General features: G+C 45.0%; 1 protein-coding gene across 4 annotated transcripts in view; it reads left to right on the top strand.

Annotated features, from left to right (window-relative positions):
* JCAD (junctional cadherin 5 associated) overlaps positions 1-17,797 on the top strand; it is a 102,159-nt gene that overhangs the window by 50,535 nt on the left and 33,827 nt on the right. For 2 of the 4 annotated variants that reach the window (XM_009458198.5, XM_016962882.4), the window contains one exon: positions 16,939-17,278. In XM_009458198.5, coding sequence (XP_009456473.5) covers positions 16,998-17,278 — 281 coding nt within the window. In that variant the 5' untranslated portion in view covers positions 16,939-16,997. Of the gene's footprint in view, positions 1-5,496; positions 5,604-11,264; positions 11,353-16,938; positions 17,279-17,797 lie in introns of those variants that run through there. The other 2 variants (XM_016962881.4, XM_063781531.1) reach the window with 2 other exon arrangements.

Raw genomic sequence — 17,797 nt, 5'->3', positions numbered from 1 at the left:
GAGAGACCTCAAGGTTTTATCGAGAATGTGGGGTTTTGGCCGGGCACGGTGGCTCACGCCTGTAATCCCAGCACTTTGGGAGGCCAAGGCGGGTGGATCACGAGGTCAGGAGTTCGAGACCAGCCTGACCAACATGGTGAAACCCCGTCTTTACTAAAAATACAAAAATTAACCGGGCGTGGTGGCACGTGCCTGTAATCCCAGCTACTCAGGAGGCTGAGGCAGGAGAACTGCTTGAACCCGGGAGGTGGAGGTTGCAGTGAGCCGAAATTACACCACTGCACTCCAGCCTGGGTGATAGAGCGAGACTCCATCTCAAAAGAAAAAAAAAAAAAGAGAGAGAACGTGGGGTTTTTTTGGTCAATGGGTACAAAGTTTCATTTAGGAGGAATAAGTTCTGGTGTTCTATCTCACAGAAGGGTAACTGCAGCTAACAAGTGTATTGTATATTTCAAAATTGCTAGAAGAGAGGATTTTGAATGTTCTCAACCCAAAGAAATGGTAAATGTATAAGGTGATGGCGTATTAGTCCTTCCATTGCTTATAACAGAATACCCGCATGTGGGTCATTTATAGAGAAAAGAAATTTACTTTTTACAGTTATAGAAATTTATTTCTTGTAGCTGAGATGTCCAAGGTCAAGCGGCTGCATCAGGTAAGAGCTTTCTTGCAGGTGGGGACTCTGCAGAGTCAACCTAAGGTGGTATAGGGCATCACATGGTGAGGGGCTGAGCATGCTCACATGCTAGCTCATGTCTCTCTTCTTCTTCTTATAAAGCCACCAGTTCCCCGCCATGATAACCCATTAATCCATTAACCCATTAATCTATTAATCCATGAATAGATTAATCCATTCATGAGGGCAGAACCTTCAGGATCCAATGATCTCTTAAAGATCCCATCTCTTGGGCTGGGCGCAATGGTTTTCGCCTGTAATCCCACCACTTTGGGAGGCTAAGGCAGGCAGATCGCAAGGTCAGGAGTTCGAGACCAGCCTGGCCAACATGGTGAAAACCCAACTCTACTAAAAATGCAAAAATTTTCTGGGCGCGATGGCACTTGCCTATAATCCCAGCTATTCAGGAAGCTGAGGCAGGAGAATTGCATGAACCCTGACGCGGAGGTTGCAGTAAGCCGAGATCACGACACTGCACTCCAGGCTGGGCAACAGAGCAAGACTCCATCTTGAGAAAAAAAAAAGATCCCATCTCTCAACACTGCCACATTGGGGATTAAGTTTCAACATGAGTTTTGGAGGAAACAAATATTCAAACTATAGCAGATGGATATGCTAAACACCCTGATTTAACTATTACAGAATGTATACAAGCATCAAAACATCACACTGTACCCCATAAATATGTACAATTATTATGTGTCAATGAAGACAACAAATTTTTTTTTTTAAAAGAGCGTTAATCTTTTAAAAAATGAGAACTGGTAGTGTCTTTACAGACTAAGAAAAACAAAATCAATATCTAAATCAGCTAAAGGAAACCTTACAGTCTACAGAGAAGGGCCCTAAAGCAGGGAGGGAGGAGGGTTGCTCTAGGTCCTTGAACAGGCAGTAAGTTAGAGAAACAAGATCTTGGCTTTTATTTTTTTCTTTCTTTAAGCAGGCGGTTAAACATTATTTCTCTGGTTACTGCACATCTGCCCAGTGACTCAATAATCCAAGTTCCTTCCTGAGTCTGTGAAATCCCTTCTCCAGGACTCAAGAAAGGCGGGGACATTGGGCATCCAGGGCTGGATCCTGGCACATGCTCCCAGGGCTGTGCCAGACTTCTAACAGCTTCATGTTAAATGCTGTTTTCAATCATAGTTTATATTTTACATCACATAAGCGAGTTTTTTTTTTTTCCTGTGTTTAAATCTCCCAAGATCAAGTAAGTGGAAGCAAGAGACCCAAATTGCAGGAAAGTGGGAGTGGGTAGGGATAAGGGAATTAGGAGGTTAGGCTGGTTTCTCTCACGTCTTGCCCACCATCCCTTGTCCATGTACTGGTGACCGGTGTGGAAACTGGCCCAGTGGATTTTCCTCATTACCTTTTATCTTTATTATCTTCCTACATTTATGATTAATCACCTGCTCATACTCATGCATCTTTTCAACCTTACTCTCTGATATGGTTTGGCTCTGTGTCCCACCCAAATCTCACCTTGGGTTGTAATAGTCCTTACGTGTTGTGGGAGGGACCCAGTGGGAGGTAATTGAATCATGGACGCAGGTTTTTCCCATGCTGTTCTTGTGATAGTGAATAAGTCTCATGAGATCTGGTGGTTTTATAAAGAGTAGTTCTCCTGCACATGCCCTCTTGCCTGCTGCCACGTAAGGCGCGCCTTTGCTTCTCCTTTGCCTTCCACTGTGATTGTGAGGCCTCCCCAGCCATGTGGAGCTGTGAGTCCATTAAACCTCTTTCCTTAATAAATTACCCAGTCTTGGGTATGTCTTTATTAGCAGCATGGGAATAGAATAATACACCCTCTTTCCTCTTTGTTAATTCTATTCCCATATCTTTAGAAAAGCTTTCCACCTTTCTGCTTGCCCCTCTCCCCACATCCACAGCCTCACCACCATCTTCTCTCCCCATCTTTTCATTCTGCTTCTTTGTTTGAAATGGCCTTAGTCATGCCAGGAAAACATTAGAGCAGGGCTAGGGATACATCAGTACTGAGGAAAGACAGAAGCCAAACATTTTGAAATGAGGATGTTAGGATAAAGAGCCAGGGTCAAGAAACCACAAGCATCTTGAAATTGTGAAGTCATCTTCTCTAGAATCTCCAGTATTTCAATCCCATTACATTCCCCTAATTGAATCTGCCTTTGCCAGCCTTTCTGCTAAAATACAATTTCTTACTAAACTTGATTTGGTTTGGTTTAGCTTAGCTCCTAGCATTGAATCAGTGTTGTTTTCTGATTTACTGCAACTCTACTCTGTTGTTTTGCAACTCTACAGCCCTTAGGTACATTATAAAACTTCCATGGGGTTAACCTAGAAACCCAACAATATGACATTGTTCTGTGGGGAAACACATCCTAATCTCAATTCACTGACTGATAAATGTTCTAGCAGGAATACTTGGCTCCCTAGGTGTCTGCACCATGCTGGGCACATAGAGGTGCTCCACCCCAGGACAAAGTTATTTCATTGAGTTGGCAAATTGAGGAGAAACAGGAATTCTATAAGTCATTGAAGAAATCCATCATCGAATGATGCTTTTTTGACAAGAAGTAATATCACTGCTGTTAATAACTGTGACTCCCCAGAAAAAAAAAAAAAACTTCTGCATTTCCTTTTCTATCTTTTAAATTTTGTCGAATCCTATTTTCCCAGACTTTGTGTCTCTCCCTAGCCACAATCCACTTGTCCTTCAAAGTCTTCCCTGGTGGCTCCAAGTCAAACAGCAGTAGCTGTACAAGTGTTAATGGTAGTAGCTACTATTTTCTTTTCTTTCTTTTTTTTTTTTTTTCTTGAGACAGAGTCTCACTCTATTGCCCAGGCTGGAGTGCAGTGGCATGATCCTGGCTCACTGCAACCTCCACCTCCCGGGTTCATGTGATTCTCCTGCCTCAGCATCCCGAGTACCTGGGATTACAGGCACCAGCCACCACGCCCGGCTAATTCTGTATTTTTAGTAGAGATGGGGTTTCACCATCTTACCCAGGCTGGTCTCGAACTCCAGACCTCCGGTGATCCGCCTGCCTTGTCCTCCCAAATGCTGGGATTACAGGCGTGAGCCACCACGCCCGGCCACCATTTTCTTCACTATTACATGTACCTGAACTAAGTGATAAGAAGGCATCATCTCATTGAATTCTCATGACTGTCCTATGAGATGCAAACCATCATTACCCCCACTTTGTTAGAGAGGAAAGTGAGGCTAACAGAAGTAAAGTACAACATCTAGAAAGTGGCAGAGAAGCCAAGCCCGGGACCTGAGCTACCTGGTTCTCGAGCCCCTAATCAGGCTGCCCGCTCCTATCGCCACCATCTGGTTTCCTCCCACGCACTCCTGATAATGCACAATACAACACTCAATTACATTGTTCGTTCTTTTCCAGCAATAGTGTGTTTAGCTTTTATGCTGTGTTAGATTATACGTTGCTACTAACCATGAGGAACATACGATTCAAGAGAACAAAGAAAACGACCTTGCTCTGGTGGTTCAGAGCAAGGGTCTTGGGCTAGATTCTGCAGCTTGCCATCTGTGCCCGTCCCTGAGCCCATTCCTCATCTGTAAAGTGGTGCCCATATCATCAAACTGTGATGAGGATTAAAAGAAATAATAGATAGGAAGGGCTCAGATGTGGTAATAGAGCAAAAAAAGTTAGTTATTGGTGTTTCGACAGCAAATACAGTCCTAAAATCATGATGTGGCTAAGTAGTTTTCTGAAAACTAATTTGGCAAGGTCACCAGTCTGCTGTGCCATCCATGTTTTGTCTGGGTGGACTTAACTAACATTCCCTGTCTCTCCCCAATGCATCAGCAATATTTCACATTTTTTGTCTTCTGTCTGCCTTCCAAAATTATGAAAACGTTCGCCCTGAGCAGACCCAGGCAGCAGTCTAATCTTTCTGCCCCTTCCCGCTGTAAGAGAAATATGGAGTGGGTTTGGGGTTACCCAAATGACCCCAAATGTTCATTCTGGTCTGAACTCTCCCACTGACCTCCTCCTATCTCTCCTCCTACCCCTGCCCTGTAGGCAAATCCTGCTCCTGTCATCAGTTTCCTCCTCTGCCACAGGAGAGTATGGGCCAGCTGATCTGAAGGTGGCTTCCAGACTCCTTCAGACTTTTTTTTTAAAGAAGTAAATCCCAAGCTGTTGTCACCATCACTGTTTTCTGCTCTTCATAATATCGATGTGTTATGTGGGTGCGTTTGTGTGTGTGTGTGTGTGTGTGTGTGTATAGCCATACTGTGTTCCCATGTATGTATGTATATGTGTCAGTGTGTTTGGCTGCATCTGTGCGTGACTGTATATGGGTGTGTCTGTGTGCACCTGCGTGTGACTGTATTTGAGTGTGTGTGCACTTGTCTGTGACTGTGTGTGCACCTGTGTGTCCTGTATATGTGTTTGTGTGCGCCTGTTTCCTGTGAGTGTGTTTGTGTGCATCTGTGTGTGGGTGTATATGAGTGTGTTTGCATACATCTTTGTGTGTTTGTGTGATATGAATATGTTTGCTTTGTGTGTATCTGTGAGAGTGTGTGTGTCTTTGGACATTTCCACAGGGTTGACGTGGCCCAAACCCAAGTGACAAGAAAAGAGGGAATGGTGGTCAGCCCACTTGTGCCTTCTGCGCGACCCACGCAGGCGGACCCCAAAAGCCTAGGAAGCTCGTGGCCTGGATACCGCCCTCAGCGCAGAGGAGGCAGCCCCGGGCGGTGGGCGGGGCGGGCCCGGGCGGTGGGCGGGGCGGGCCCGGGCGGTGGGCGGGGCGGGCCCGGGCGGTGGGCGGGGCGGGCCCGGGCGGTGGGCGGGGCGGACGGCGGTTCTCCGGGCATGCTCGGCCTCGGCGGCTGCAGGCGGGGCGGGTCGCGCTGGTCCCCGGCCGGCCGGAGCGGCGGCGGTGGCGGCGCGAGGCGGCATGAGGGAGCCGCTCGGTAAGTCCCGGCGTCTAACCCTCCTGGCTCCCACCGTCCATTAGGGCCGCTCCCACGGCGCTTCGCGGGCCTCACCCGCAGCCTCCCGCACTCCCCCCAACTTCTCCAGCTGGGACGTCGCTCCGGTTCCAGCCACCCCGGCGGTGGGGGATGTCTGCACCCCCAGTCGCAGCCCCGCCTGGGCCCCCCGCGCGGTGCCTAGCCCGGCAGCCTCGGGGTGGAGGGCGCCTGCCAGCCCGGGAGGGGCGTCCCCTCCCCTCAGGTGCCCCGCTCGGAGCGCGGGGGTCCCGGGGCGGGCACCGCGGGCCGCGGCTGGCGTTAGCGCTCGCGTCGCCCCTCGGCGCGCGGAGGGCCTGGGGGGCTGGGGTCACTCACTCCCCTCTCGAAGTCGCCCTCCCCAGCCTGTGTCCACCAACCCCTCCCGCGCCCTCGCGCCCAGACCTCGCGGACCTCACCCCAGAGCTGACAGCCGCCGCGCTGGGTCCCCGAGGTCCCAGTTCCCACGCTGCCCCGGCCGTCTGGACTGCCCGGGACGGTGGGGGGCTCCCGCCGCGGCCCCGCTCCCGCTCCGGTCTCTGCGCGGTCGGCGCTGGGGATTAGGGCGCTAATCGCGGCTGCCTCCCAGCGAGTGCCCAGGGCCGCCCGGCTCCTGGCTGCGCGTGGGATGGGAGAAGGGCAGGAGCCCCGCCTAGGAGTGCTGTAAATCCCGTTAATCATCTCATTTATGGGATCTGGAACCCGCCCTCCCAGGGTCTCTGCGCTCAGATCTCCGCGGGCACCCTCTACATCCCCCGTCTCCAGTCGGGGTCCGTTCACCCCCAAAATGCCAGGGTTTGCCTCGATGCCCTGGCCACAGTGGGGCCCAGCACTAGCTACTAAAAAGCGCCCCTCTCGCTTCCCGTCAAGAAGCAGAGCGCCTGGGATTCTTCTGGGCGTTTGTAAAGAAGCTGTGATTTCACTACTGAAGAAAAAAATAAAAACGAGAACTTTAGGCCAGCGCTACCTGGGCATGCCCTGGTGTTTGGTCATCCACGCGCTTAAGGAGTAGAGAGGCCTTGGGGGAATTAGCTTGGGCACATCACCTCCCCACACCTACACCCACTCTCCCACCGCCGCACGCACTCCACCCGCCTCCCGTGTCCTCATTCCCTCCCCAAATCTAGTAGCTTGGTCTTAGTCTTGGGGAGAGGGGTGGGGCGGTGCAGACCACACAACTCCCAGGGTTTCCTGTCCTGACAGTTTAATGTGATGTTTCTCCCACAACTTGTTTTCCTTCTCCGGTCTTTTGTCTTTTCAGATTTCCAAGGAATAGATAACCCAGAGATTGAGGGCTAGGGTTGCAAAATACAGGGATGTGGGGGAAGGGGCCTGATGGGTAGGATTCGGGCAGCCAGAAATGCTCTGGCAAAAAAAGGCAGTCTGCATGGTGTGAACTGAGGGTCATGGGCTGTACAGGTAAAACTTTGGGAATGTCAGTTCATTTTAGAATTTTAAGACCACCCGGCAAAGCAAGAATGCATACAGGCTTTTTTGGAAATCATATGCAGATTCTATTTCATGGGACTTGTGTTGGTTTTCGTGTGAAATTGGGAGTTTGTTAAAGTGGTTTGGTTTTCCATAACGTCTGTGGATTGGGACTTAATTATTTACCTTGACATTAGGTGTCTAATTCTTAGTCACCAGCTTAACAAGCTTCCTGAAGTCTCTAAGTGTCACTGTGGGCATGCAGCATGTAAGAAACTGTTACTCCGCCTGGAGTGGGCGAGCAAATATTTATTGAACAGAGGCCTTTAATCTGCTGGGCCTTCCTCCTGTAAAACTTCACCCTTTGCTGCAGAGACTGGAAGGTCAGGCCCTTGGCAGGCCCAGGAGAATTAGGAGATTTGGGTGGGTGGAGAAAGACTGTTTCGGGGAAAAAAGAAGTTTGGCCTGAGTGTCCACATGCTCTGGACGACTTGACAAAGTCATCAGGGTTATCAAATAGCTCATCGAGTGGTCACAGATTCCAGAAGCCTGTGGTCTATTGTTCGGCAGCTATAAAATGTAACAGGGTTGGAGGTACACAAGGAAAATAAATAAGGACCAGTTTTTTTCACTTAAAAAAAGTAAATATGAAAAGATTCTTGTAGTCTAATTTTTAACATGCAATTTAAAAATAAATCCTAGAAATGTTATCAGCACAGAAAGCCCAGAAGTCTGTGGCTCCCCCAAGTTCTCACTGGCCAGTTTGGGAGGACAGTAAACACCAGTCATCCTTAGGAGTCCTTAGTTTTTCTTTTAATGAGCTTGGCGAAACTCCATGCTAATTAATCTGGAGAGCGTTTAGAACACAGAGCGTTGGAGTGAAACAATTGTTCTATTGTGTTTTTTATTTCGATAAGCAAAGACTATCTCTCTGAAGTCCTCTGGGCCTATTGCTGAACCCATTACTGCAGTTTACTTGGGTTTTTAACAGATGTTGTTTTTCCTCCTTTGGATGAGAAGGGTTATCTCTCTCATTAAAACCTTGCTCTTGTGCTTTGTTTCAAGGGCCTGCTGATGGAAGGAATGTTGAGGTCCACTGACTTGCAAACGCCAGCAGCCCAGGGAGGGGAGGTGTTGGGCTTTGATATATGCTTTAAACACTAAATGGTGTTTAGAAAAATACAGGAACCCCTCCCCCAGATACTAAAACCTCAATTATCTTGATTTGAATTGAAGGTGTCTTGTTAAAAATTTGGATTATCTATAACCAAATATCTTTCCCAACAACTTTCTATAGATATGCTTGGGAATAGCCTGGTTAAATCAATAGGCTGGCAGATTTGTTATCAGATCGTGAAGTATCCTTATAGTTTTGGGCTTATTGGTTGTCTTTATAGTTTACCTGTAAAGATTGTTTTTTCTGTATGTAAATGAAAGAATTTAGATACTATTAGGAAGAAGCACCAAGATACATTCCAAAGAAGGAAAGAAAAAAAAAAAATAAGCAAGCAACTTGTCTGTGTAGGAAGAATAGTTAGAGAAACAGAAACCAGATTGTTGCTACTGGTTATCTCTTGGCACAGTGGGGTTACTAGGAACTTTTCCGTTTTACTTAAGCACTGAGTTTTGTAGTGTTTACTTTTGAAATCACTTTACATGACTTTTGTACTTAGGAAATACATAGAAATGTAAAGATCATATGAAATAATTTAAGTCAAACACTTGGTAAAGACTTGGCTTTTTTTTATTCTGAAGATATTTAAAAACAAAACCAAAAGAAGGGTAAGTTTAATGGAATATTTAAGGTATCTTTACATGTGGAGCTTGACATACATGATGATAAGGGAATAAAACTCTAACCTATGATGATGTTTTACAGCTATTTTTGCAAATAGCCAAAAATTCCAAAAGATTTAAAAATCTTATCCAGTTTGAGTCCTTTCTTAATGACTTCTAATCTTTCAGAAATGTTAATGAGGTACTTAAGGTCTCATAAAAATATTGCTAGCCAAAGCAATAATTGTGTGACACAGAATTTAGAGGTGAAAGAGAAGACAGGAGAAAGAGTGTGTGTAAGTGCATGTGTGTGTGTTCACATTAGTTGTGGAAAGAAAAAAAAGAGGAGTCAGAAGGGATAATACTTAGGAAAAAAATTCAGTGCATAATGTTGGGGACTTTTTTCTTTTTCTTTCTCTTTTTTTGAACAAATGCCTTAATACCAATCCACCCCAGCAAGATTAATGTTCCAAGGTCCTTTTGATCTTAGACACAAGTTTTCCAACTCATTTGTTTTTTGTCACCTTAAAGAAACCTAAGGATGTCCTCCTAAAATGATTACTTCACAGATTAAGTATAATTTTTTACATCTTGTGAGATTTTAACAACTTGACTGCCTTGGCAGAGTTGGTCATCACACATGTGGTATGGTAACAGCAGTCTGTGAGAACTTGGTGTCCCAGGACTTCAACTGGAACTGTTGTGTTATTTAATAATTAAGACTGGAAAGGGAAATAGCAATTCTATTGTTCATAGTAAAATACACAATTCTACCCTTAGGAAAAAATCTGTGGAAAGCATTAAAAACCTACGTGTCAGTTAGCAACATACTCCATTCTGGTTTGTTTTATGTCTTGGTGATTTACCTCTTGTTTAAAGAAAGTACTTTGTTATATATTAATCATAGCATTAGACCTAAATGTTGTCAGTTGAAGAGATATTTACACTGAACTGCCAACAAATTGAGGGACCAATTACATCTTAAGCATGGAATGTCAGTGAATACAACTGAAAAGTTTTAGGTCTTTTAGAGGAGTAACAATGTCTAATTAAGACCTTTTTAGAATGCTGGTTGTAAGCTTGTATTAGATTTCTTCAGCAGCACATGTGATTTTGGCTTCCTGAAAACAGGTTAAGAGTCTCTCTGGCAGATAAGGCACATGTACCATATACTAGAGCCTTATGTGATTTACTACTTATTTATTCTTTTCTTCAATGTTTCTTTTATTGTCATTGAGGCTTCCAAATACCTAACCTATTTTTAAAGATGCATTTTCCTCATCTAACCTAAGCAGCATTTCATTTATGAAAGTTTTTTTCTGATGATGAAAGTTATATATAACTTAATTAAGTTACGTAATATGTTAATATATTAAGTTATGAATAATGATGATTGGTGATGAAACAATATTGTTATATTAAATTATATAATAAGAATGTGGATATTATATATGTTGTTATATATACTTAAGTTAATATTAAGTATATAAAGTTAAGTATAGTAAGTATATGAAATTGCCAATATTTGACTATTTTTGACCTGCAAAATGACAATTTCATATGATTGGACCTAATACATTTCATGACAGAATATCATAAGATTCAGTAAAGTATAAATAAGGAAATTTTTCAAAAACTCAGAGTCCATCACCTCTGCTGACATTTTGGTATGTTTCCTTTCAGTGTTTTTTCCCTTTTCAAGTACATATGTATATAAACAAATTTGGTATGACATTGAATCTAGGGTTCTGTATCCTGTCTTTATTATTTAGCGTGGTATCACGAGCATTTCCCTGTGCTGTTGTATACCTGAAAACATAATTTTATGTATGTGTATACATATTATAGTCCACTATATGGATGCACCAGAATTTTTTTTTGAGACGGAGCCTCATTGTCCCTCAGGGTGAGGTGCAATGGCACGATCTCGGCTCACTGCAACCTTTGCCTCCCAAGTTCAAGCCATTCTCCCACCTCAGCCTCCTGAGTAGCTGGGACTACAGGCGCATGCCACTACACTTAATTTTTCTTGGATTTTTAGTAGAAACGGGGTTTAACTGCGTCGGTCAGACTGGTCTTGAACTCCTGACCTCGGGTGGTCTGCCCACCTCAGCCTCGCAAAGTGCTGGGATTACAAGTGTGAGCCACTACACCTGGCCCAGAATTTTTTTTTTTTTTTTTTACTAAATTAGACATTTAGTCTAATTTTGTTATTATCATAATTAAAACTGGGATACTATCCTTATACAAAACAGTGTGTATCTCTGATTATTTCATTAGGACAGATCCTAAGAAGTGAGATTATTCCATAGGGTTTCAGATGTTTAAAGATTTTGTTACATATTAATAATTCTTTTCTTTTCTTTTCTTTTTTTTTTTTTTTTTGAGACAGAGTATCCGCTCTGTCACCCAGGCTGGAGTGTAGTGGCACAATCTCCGCTCACTGCAGTTTCCACCTCAGGTTCAAAGGATCCTCCCACCTCAGCCTACTTGGTAGTTAGGACTACAGGTGAGCGCCACCACACCTGGCTAATTTTTGTATTTTTAGTAAAGGTGGGGTTTCACCATATTGGCCAGGCTGGTCTCTAACTCCTGACCTCAAGTCATATGCCTGCCTCAGCCTCCCAAAATGCTGGGATCAAAGGTGTGAGCCAGTGAACCTGGCTAATCACTTTTAAGAAGGGAAATACTCATTTTCATTTACATATAGCCTGCACCCCCCCCACCCCCCACCATTTATACACACACAAACAGGAGAACCCTTATAGCTCCTCATGCCCTTACCAACAACAAGCATTGCTTTTTAAAAGCTTTAATCATCTCATAAGTGAATAATGGCATTTTGGTTTAATTTGCATTTCTTTGATTACAGGTGAGGGTGACCATGCTTTTCATCTTTTTAATAGTATATTTGTCTCTCTTTTTAAAGTTAATTTTTAGTTTGTGTTCTAGGCCAATTTTAAAAAGGAAAAAAGTTCTGGTTGATTTAATGAGTTCCTTAATGTTTTGTTTCCTTTCACTGTCTTGAGCATTATAACTGTAAATATGAGAATTAAAATGCTTATTTTTATAAATGGAAAGGAAGGAGAAGATGGTACCTGTTAAATGGCATTCATTTGCCAGTCCTAACCTTTAGTGATGAGAAGATCCGTAATTGAATAATACCACCTAGACCATAGCATCGCAAGGGAGGGTGCTGACGGGGTCTTATTTGTCTTTATATTCTTCAGCCCAGTGCCTGGCACTTCCAATGTAAAACAAGTGCCCTGATGAATATACGTTGGCGTAAGCGTGCAGCACCCGCACTCTGGGATGGAGAATTGCTGGATGTTTCGCTCCTGGCCTGCCTTCCCTAGCCCACTCCTTTCTTCAGTGGGTGGCCATTTATCCCTACTCTCTTGGGTGGCCTCTGCATGGGTGCTAATAAGGCCAAGGTCAGAGGTTCTGTCTTCAGATGACCTATTTAGCCCTGTTCTGTGTCGTGGCCACAAGCTGTACTCTTTTTCCTGGGGCAGCTGACTTCGATGCCTGCTGCTCATCACAGGCGAGAATAGGCTAGAGAAAGGGGCCTGCTTCCTAGAGCTAGAAGGACTCTAAAGAACCTCTAGTTCAGCCTTCTCATTTTACTCCTTCAGGAGAAGACTGAGACCCAAAGGGTTTTCTCCTTTCCTCCTGTGCAGTGACTCAGGCTTGATTCACCTCACAGATAAATACCGTGCACCATGGAGAAACAGACACTCATCCCAACAGCGAAGCGGGAGGTAACCCAGCCCCATGCCCAATGTCAGTGGATCGTTAACAGCAACTTCCTAATTCTATAATCCTTTCCATTTGAATAGACACCATAGAGCTAATATTTAAAGAACTTTGAAAAGGTGCCATGCAATAAGATCACTGCAAGTGGTCTTATTCAGGTTCTTTGGAAGGACAAATCATTAATCTTTGATGAAAATCCATTTGATGATTTGGGGAAAAGAGAATTTTGTGAGACTAGGTTGGTTAAATCAAAATAAAATGAGCTGTCATCTTCTCAAACCAACAATTATTTCCAGTTTCTATATTTCTATTAATGGAATGATCATTATCCTCGTCACTGAGGCTAAAATCCATTGTACTTCTTCTCCTGAAAATTACTCTTATTATTCCTTTTTTTTCTTATCCCCTCTGCCAGCCCCCCGAGCATGTTACAATAGAAAGGACTTGTAACTACAGGTCCCCCATCTGTTCTCGCTCTATCCACTTTAGTCCCCTGCTTTTCTGCCAGATTTCCCTTGCCCAAACCCATTTGTGGTTTGCTGTTGTCTATTCAAATTAAGTCCAAATTCTATTAATGTTGCAGATAAGAATGGCTATTTCTATATAGGACTTTTTTTTTCTTTAAGAATTTATTTTTTTAAAGTTACTCATCTCCCACTTATTATAGATGTCGTTTGTATACATTTCAGTTTCATACAGCAGGCTTTATGATAGCCCCATGTTATTTATGAAAAGCTCAAAACTCCAAATGATGAAAGAGGTCTGTTAAGGTCACAAGGCAATTGCATGGTGTATTCGAGAACGAATCATATTACTGAGCATTTAAACATTAACACCAGCGTTGCCATCAAGACATTATAGCCAAGTGAGGCATCAACTCGTGTGTGTGTGTGTGCGCGCGTGTGTGCGTGTGTGTGCGTGTATGTGCATGTGTGTGTGGTGTGTGAGAAGAGTCATCTAGAAGAGCCATTCTGCTCCTAGAGAATAAAGGAGAATTTTTTTCCTTTTAAATATATGGTTTTTAATTTTAATGCCACCATGCCTTCTCTCTTTCCTTATTTATGTGTATGGATTATTTGGTAAAGTAGGAAACTTTTTTGATGTTAAGGAAGAAAATATAGATGAGTGAACCTAAATTAGTAGCCTGAACTTTGAAGCTAGACAGACCCAGTTCAAACCATGGATCTAACACAAGCTGTGTAACCTTGGACTGTCAGCCTCAGTTTTCTTGTGAAAATGGAAACATTCCTGTCTACATCGAGAAGTTTGCTGGAAGCATAGAATGAATGAAAGTGTGCCAGTACAGAATCTAGCACATTACAGATGGTCATGAATAGTTGATGTTATTAGATTTCATGTGTGCTGCAATCCTGGGTTTATAGTTCAGGTTTTTCCTTGGAGTTGGTAGAGGAAGAGTTTATTGGGCTGGTGGGGAGGGAAGAATCAGTTAACTACGATTGAAAGATATTCTTGCTAAATATAATTACCATGCAAACACATAACCATATTGGACCAACCTATCCAGCCCCAGGAAGAAAATGGCCCACATCTGTGTTTTGTGAGGGTTATGTCTTCTCTGCCATTCTGACAAATGGACTGTAGCACAACCAGCTGTGTGCTGCACATGCCTGTTCCTTAGTGTATTCGGTGGCCACTTGGAGTACAGTGCAATTTGCTTTTATTTTAAAGAGCCCGGCATAGTAAGAGAGAGAAACTGAGTGTTGTGAGACCTAATGCTAACTTTAACTGTGATGCTGACCCTGTGTGTGATGTTGAACCTGTGTGTGATGTTGAACCAGTGAGCCTGGGGACTTTGTTCTAGTCTGCCAGGATTCTGTTACTAAGCCATTAATTTCTTTTCTTTCTTTCTTTCTTTCTTTTTTTTTTTTTTTTTTTGAGACAGGGTCTTGCTGTGTCACTCAGGCTGGAGTGCAGTGGCATGATTTCGGCTCATGGCCACCTCCGCCTCCAGGGTTCAAGCGACTGTCCTCCTTCAGGCTCTTGAGTAACTGGGATTACCGGTGTTTGCCATCATGCCTGGCTAATTTTTGTATTTTTAGTAGAGACAGGCTCTCACCACGTTGGCCAAGCTTGTCTCAAACTCCTGGCCTCAAGTGATTCACCCACCTAGCCTCCTAAAGTGCTGGGATTATAGGTGCGAGCCACCGTGCCTGGCCCCATTTCTTTACCCTTGGGATAATTCTACTCATAATCTATTTTAAATGCCAGTTCCCCTTCTCATACACAAACACATGCTCTTTGCCTAATGAATTCCTAACCATTCTTCAAAACCTAGCTCAAACACTTCTGTCTCTCATTTGTGCATTTTCTCAACAAGTATTTATTGAGTTCATACTGTGTGCAAGTTGCTGGGGATAAAGCATCAAACAAACCAAAGACCCTGCCCTAAAGCCTGACTCTGTTCCTAAAGCCCTTTGCTTGTGATGGGATCTCATTCCTCTGTAATCCCTCGCATGGTGGAACTTACTCTGTTGAATTAAAGAACAAACCCTTGCTTCTCTGGTCCTTCTTTGTCTGTTGAAGCAAATGACCCAAGTTGTACAACTCCTTGAAAGACATGCAGTAGGAGTGTCAGGAGTGGCAGAGTTGCTATGGAGATTTTTCTATTAGTACAGTAGCTGCCAGAGCTTGTCAGCTTCCATAAAATGTAGGGACATAATGGAAAATTATCAACTTCCAAAGTTTGATACTCTCCATGCTGACAGGCGAGACTTTCCCTACTGTAATCTAGCAGGTGATGAAGAGTGAGGACAGGCAAGCAGAATTGTGCGACAGACCCGAGTAAGAGCTCCCAGTGACAGGAAGCACATGCCGCAGGCATCTTCCTTTCACCTGCACACGGGCCAGCAGGCGTTTCCTGGCCATTGTTCGCCATGGCTGCAGCGGCTCTATTTCCGTCCACCAGTGAAGTGGGGTTGGAGCTGGCTGAGCTTTTTGATGGGGCTGGCTTTTGTGGCTTTTGTGTGTCTCTCACCCAGGCCAGCATTACCATCAGCCCCCGTAGAAGCAGTGGTGGGTGTATCCGTCTGACCAATCCGTCTTACGCCTTATCATCAAAGGGAAGACTTAGGAAGAAAGATGTTCTCATGTAGGAATAAACAGGGCGGCTCTCCCTCTTTTGCTTGTAGGTAGGTTTCTGCCCATTTTCATTCTTCTTTGTGGGTATTCTTGTTTTGTGCAGCTTACACTGGAGGAAGCTGCTGCTGTTGATTCAGGTACTATAGCAGGATTTGGGTGTGGACATCCTTGGCTGAGAGATGCAAAAACTTTTCCCCAAGATCTACTGGGAAGAAATTTGATTCATAAAAGTTTCATAAGGAGGCCGGGTGTGGTGGCTCATGGCTGTAATCCCAGCACTTTGGAAGGCAGAGACGGGTGGATTACCTGAGTTTAGGAGTTCGAGACCAGCCTGGCCAACATGGTGAAACCCTGTCTCTACAAAAAAATACAAAAAATTAGCCAGGCGTGGTGGCACATGCCTGTATTCCCAGCAACTCGAGAGGCTGAAGCAGGAGAATCGCTTGAACCCAGGAGGTGGAGGTTGCAGGCAGTCGAGATCATGCCACTGCACTCCAGCCTGGGCAACAAGAGTGAAACTCTATCTCAAAAAAAAAAAAGACTTTCATAAGGAAAAGAGAACTCTGGGCTTGTGTAGTGAGTTGGGTGTGTATGATTGATCAGTGTGTTGTTTTCTCATCATGAACCCAAAGAGTTAAAATCTATTTTTGGTTGCTAGTTAACTGCCCCGGGGTGGCTGCCCTGGCAGTTGCTGTTTCGATGGCTTCCGCCGAATTGTATCATGACTGTGTTGATTAAAGATCTCACTCTCTCCTAGAGCAAAAGGTATGTCTACAAGATGAAAGCAGGGGCGTGTCCTAAGATTAAGCTGGATATTGGTGGTTTCTCTTTTTAGAAACATGAAGCAGTCATTGCAGCTCCCAGGTCTGTATTTTTTTTGTCCGCACTCCTTCCGCCTGCTGTTTGTAGGTGAGTGGGACAAGGGGAAGGTGGACAGTGTTAATCATGTCACTGCTTAAAGCACGGTGCCACATGCTCTTCTACCAGAGGCAGCCATCGAAGGGTGAGGTCCTCAGGGTTCCACCACATCCTCTAGAGCCAGAGCCACACCCACTTTCTAGGTGAATAGAATGGAGAGTAATTTCAGGCAGAGCCATCCCTGTGTCCCCTCTTTCTGTGCAGGTTCTGTGCTGTGTCCATCGCCATGGTCTGGTTTGGTGGGGGGACCACGGGAGGAGGAGGTGTCAGACTGACCTCCAGGGAGACCTAGTCACAAATAGAGCTCTCTGTTGTCCTGCAGTGCTGGGTCCTGCCACCACCATGGTTCCAGTGGTTGAGCTTTGCTGAAGCCCAGGCATCATGTACAGTGTAGAAGACCTCCTGATCTCTCATGGATACAAGCTGTCAAGAGACCCCCCGGCATCACGCGAGGATAACCCCAAGGGGCGCCAGGCAGCGAGGACTGGGACACGAGCAGGCCAGGGCCTGCAGAACGGGCATGAGGATGGCCCTGCGGCCCTCGCACATCGTAAGACGTCCGCGGGGAAAGGACATGTGAGTGACTCCGAAAGCCGCCGCAGCACACCGAGGGGCCACGGGGAGCCCCAGAGCACTTCTGCTTCCAGAACCTCGGAGGCGGGGTAAGTTTCACTGTGAACCCACCGTTTTCTTTTGACTCAGGAGTTTGGCGGTGGGTGATGTGTAGGTAAACTCTTTCAAATCTATATTTGGCCAGGGCCAAGGAGGGAGAAATGGTATTAGACACAAGAACACTTTTTTTGCTTTTTGTTTTGTTTTGTTTTTGAGACGGAGTCTCGCTCTGTCGTCCAGACTGGAGTACAATTGTGCAATCTCGGCTCACTGCAACGTCTCCAGGGTTCAAGCAATTCTCCTGCCTCAGCCTTCTGAGTAGCTGGGATTACAGGCATGTGCCACCACACCTGGCTAATTTTTGTATTTTTAGTAGAGACGGGGTTTCACCATGTTAGTCAGGCTGGTCTCGAACTCCTGACCTCGTGATCTGCCCGCCTAGGCCTCCCAAAGTGCTGGGATTAGTGAGCCACTGCACCCGGCCACCTTTTTTAGAGACAAGGTCTCACTCTGTTGCCCAGGCTGGAGTGCAGTGGTGCAGTCATAACTCACTGCAGCCTTGACCTCCT

The sequence above is a fragment of the Pan troglodytes genome, chromosome 8 (assembly GCF_028858775.2).
Source record: "Pan troglodytes isolate AG18354 chromosome 8, NHGRI_mPanTro3-v2.0_pri, whole genome shotgun sequence".
In the NCBI taxonomy this organism is placed as follows: Eukaryota; Metazoa; Chordata; class Mammalia; order Primates; family Hominidae; genus Pan; species Pan troglodytes.
Note: the sequence above shows the minus strand (reverse complement) of the source record. Positions and strands in the feature narration are given on the sequence as shown.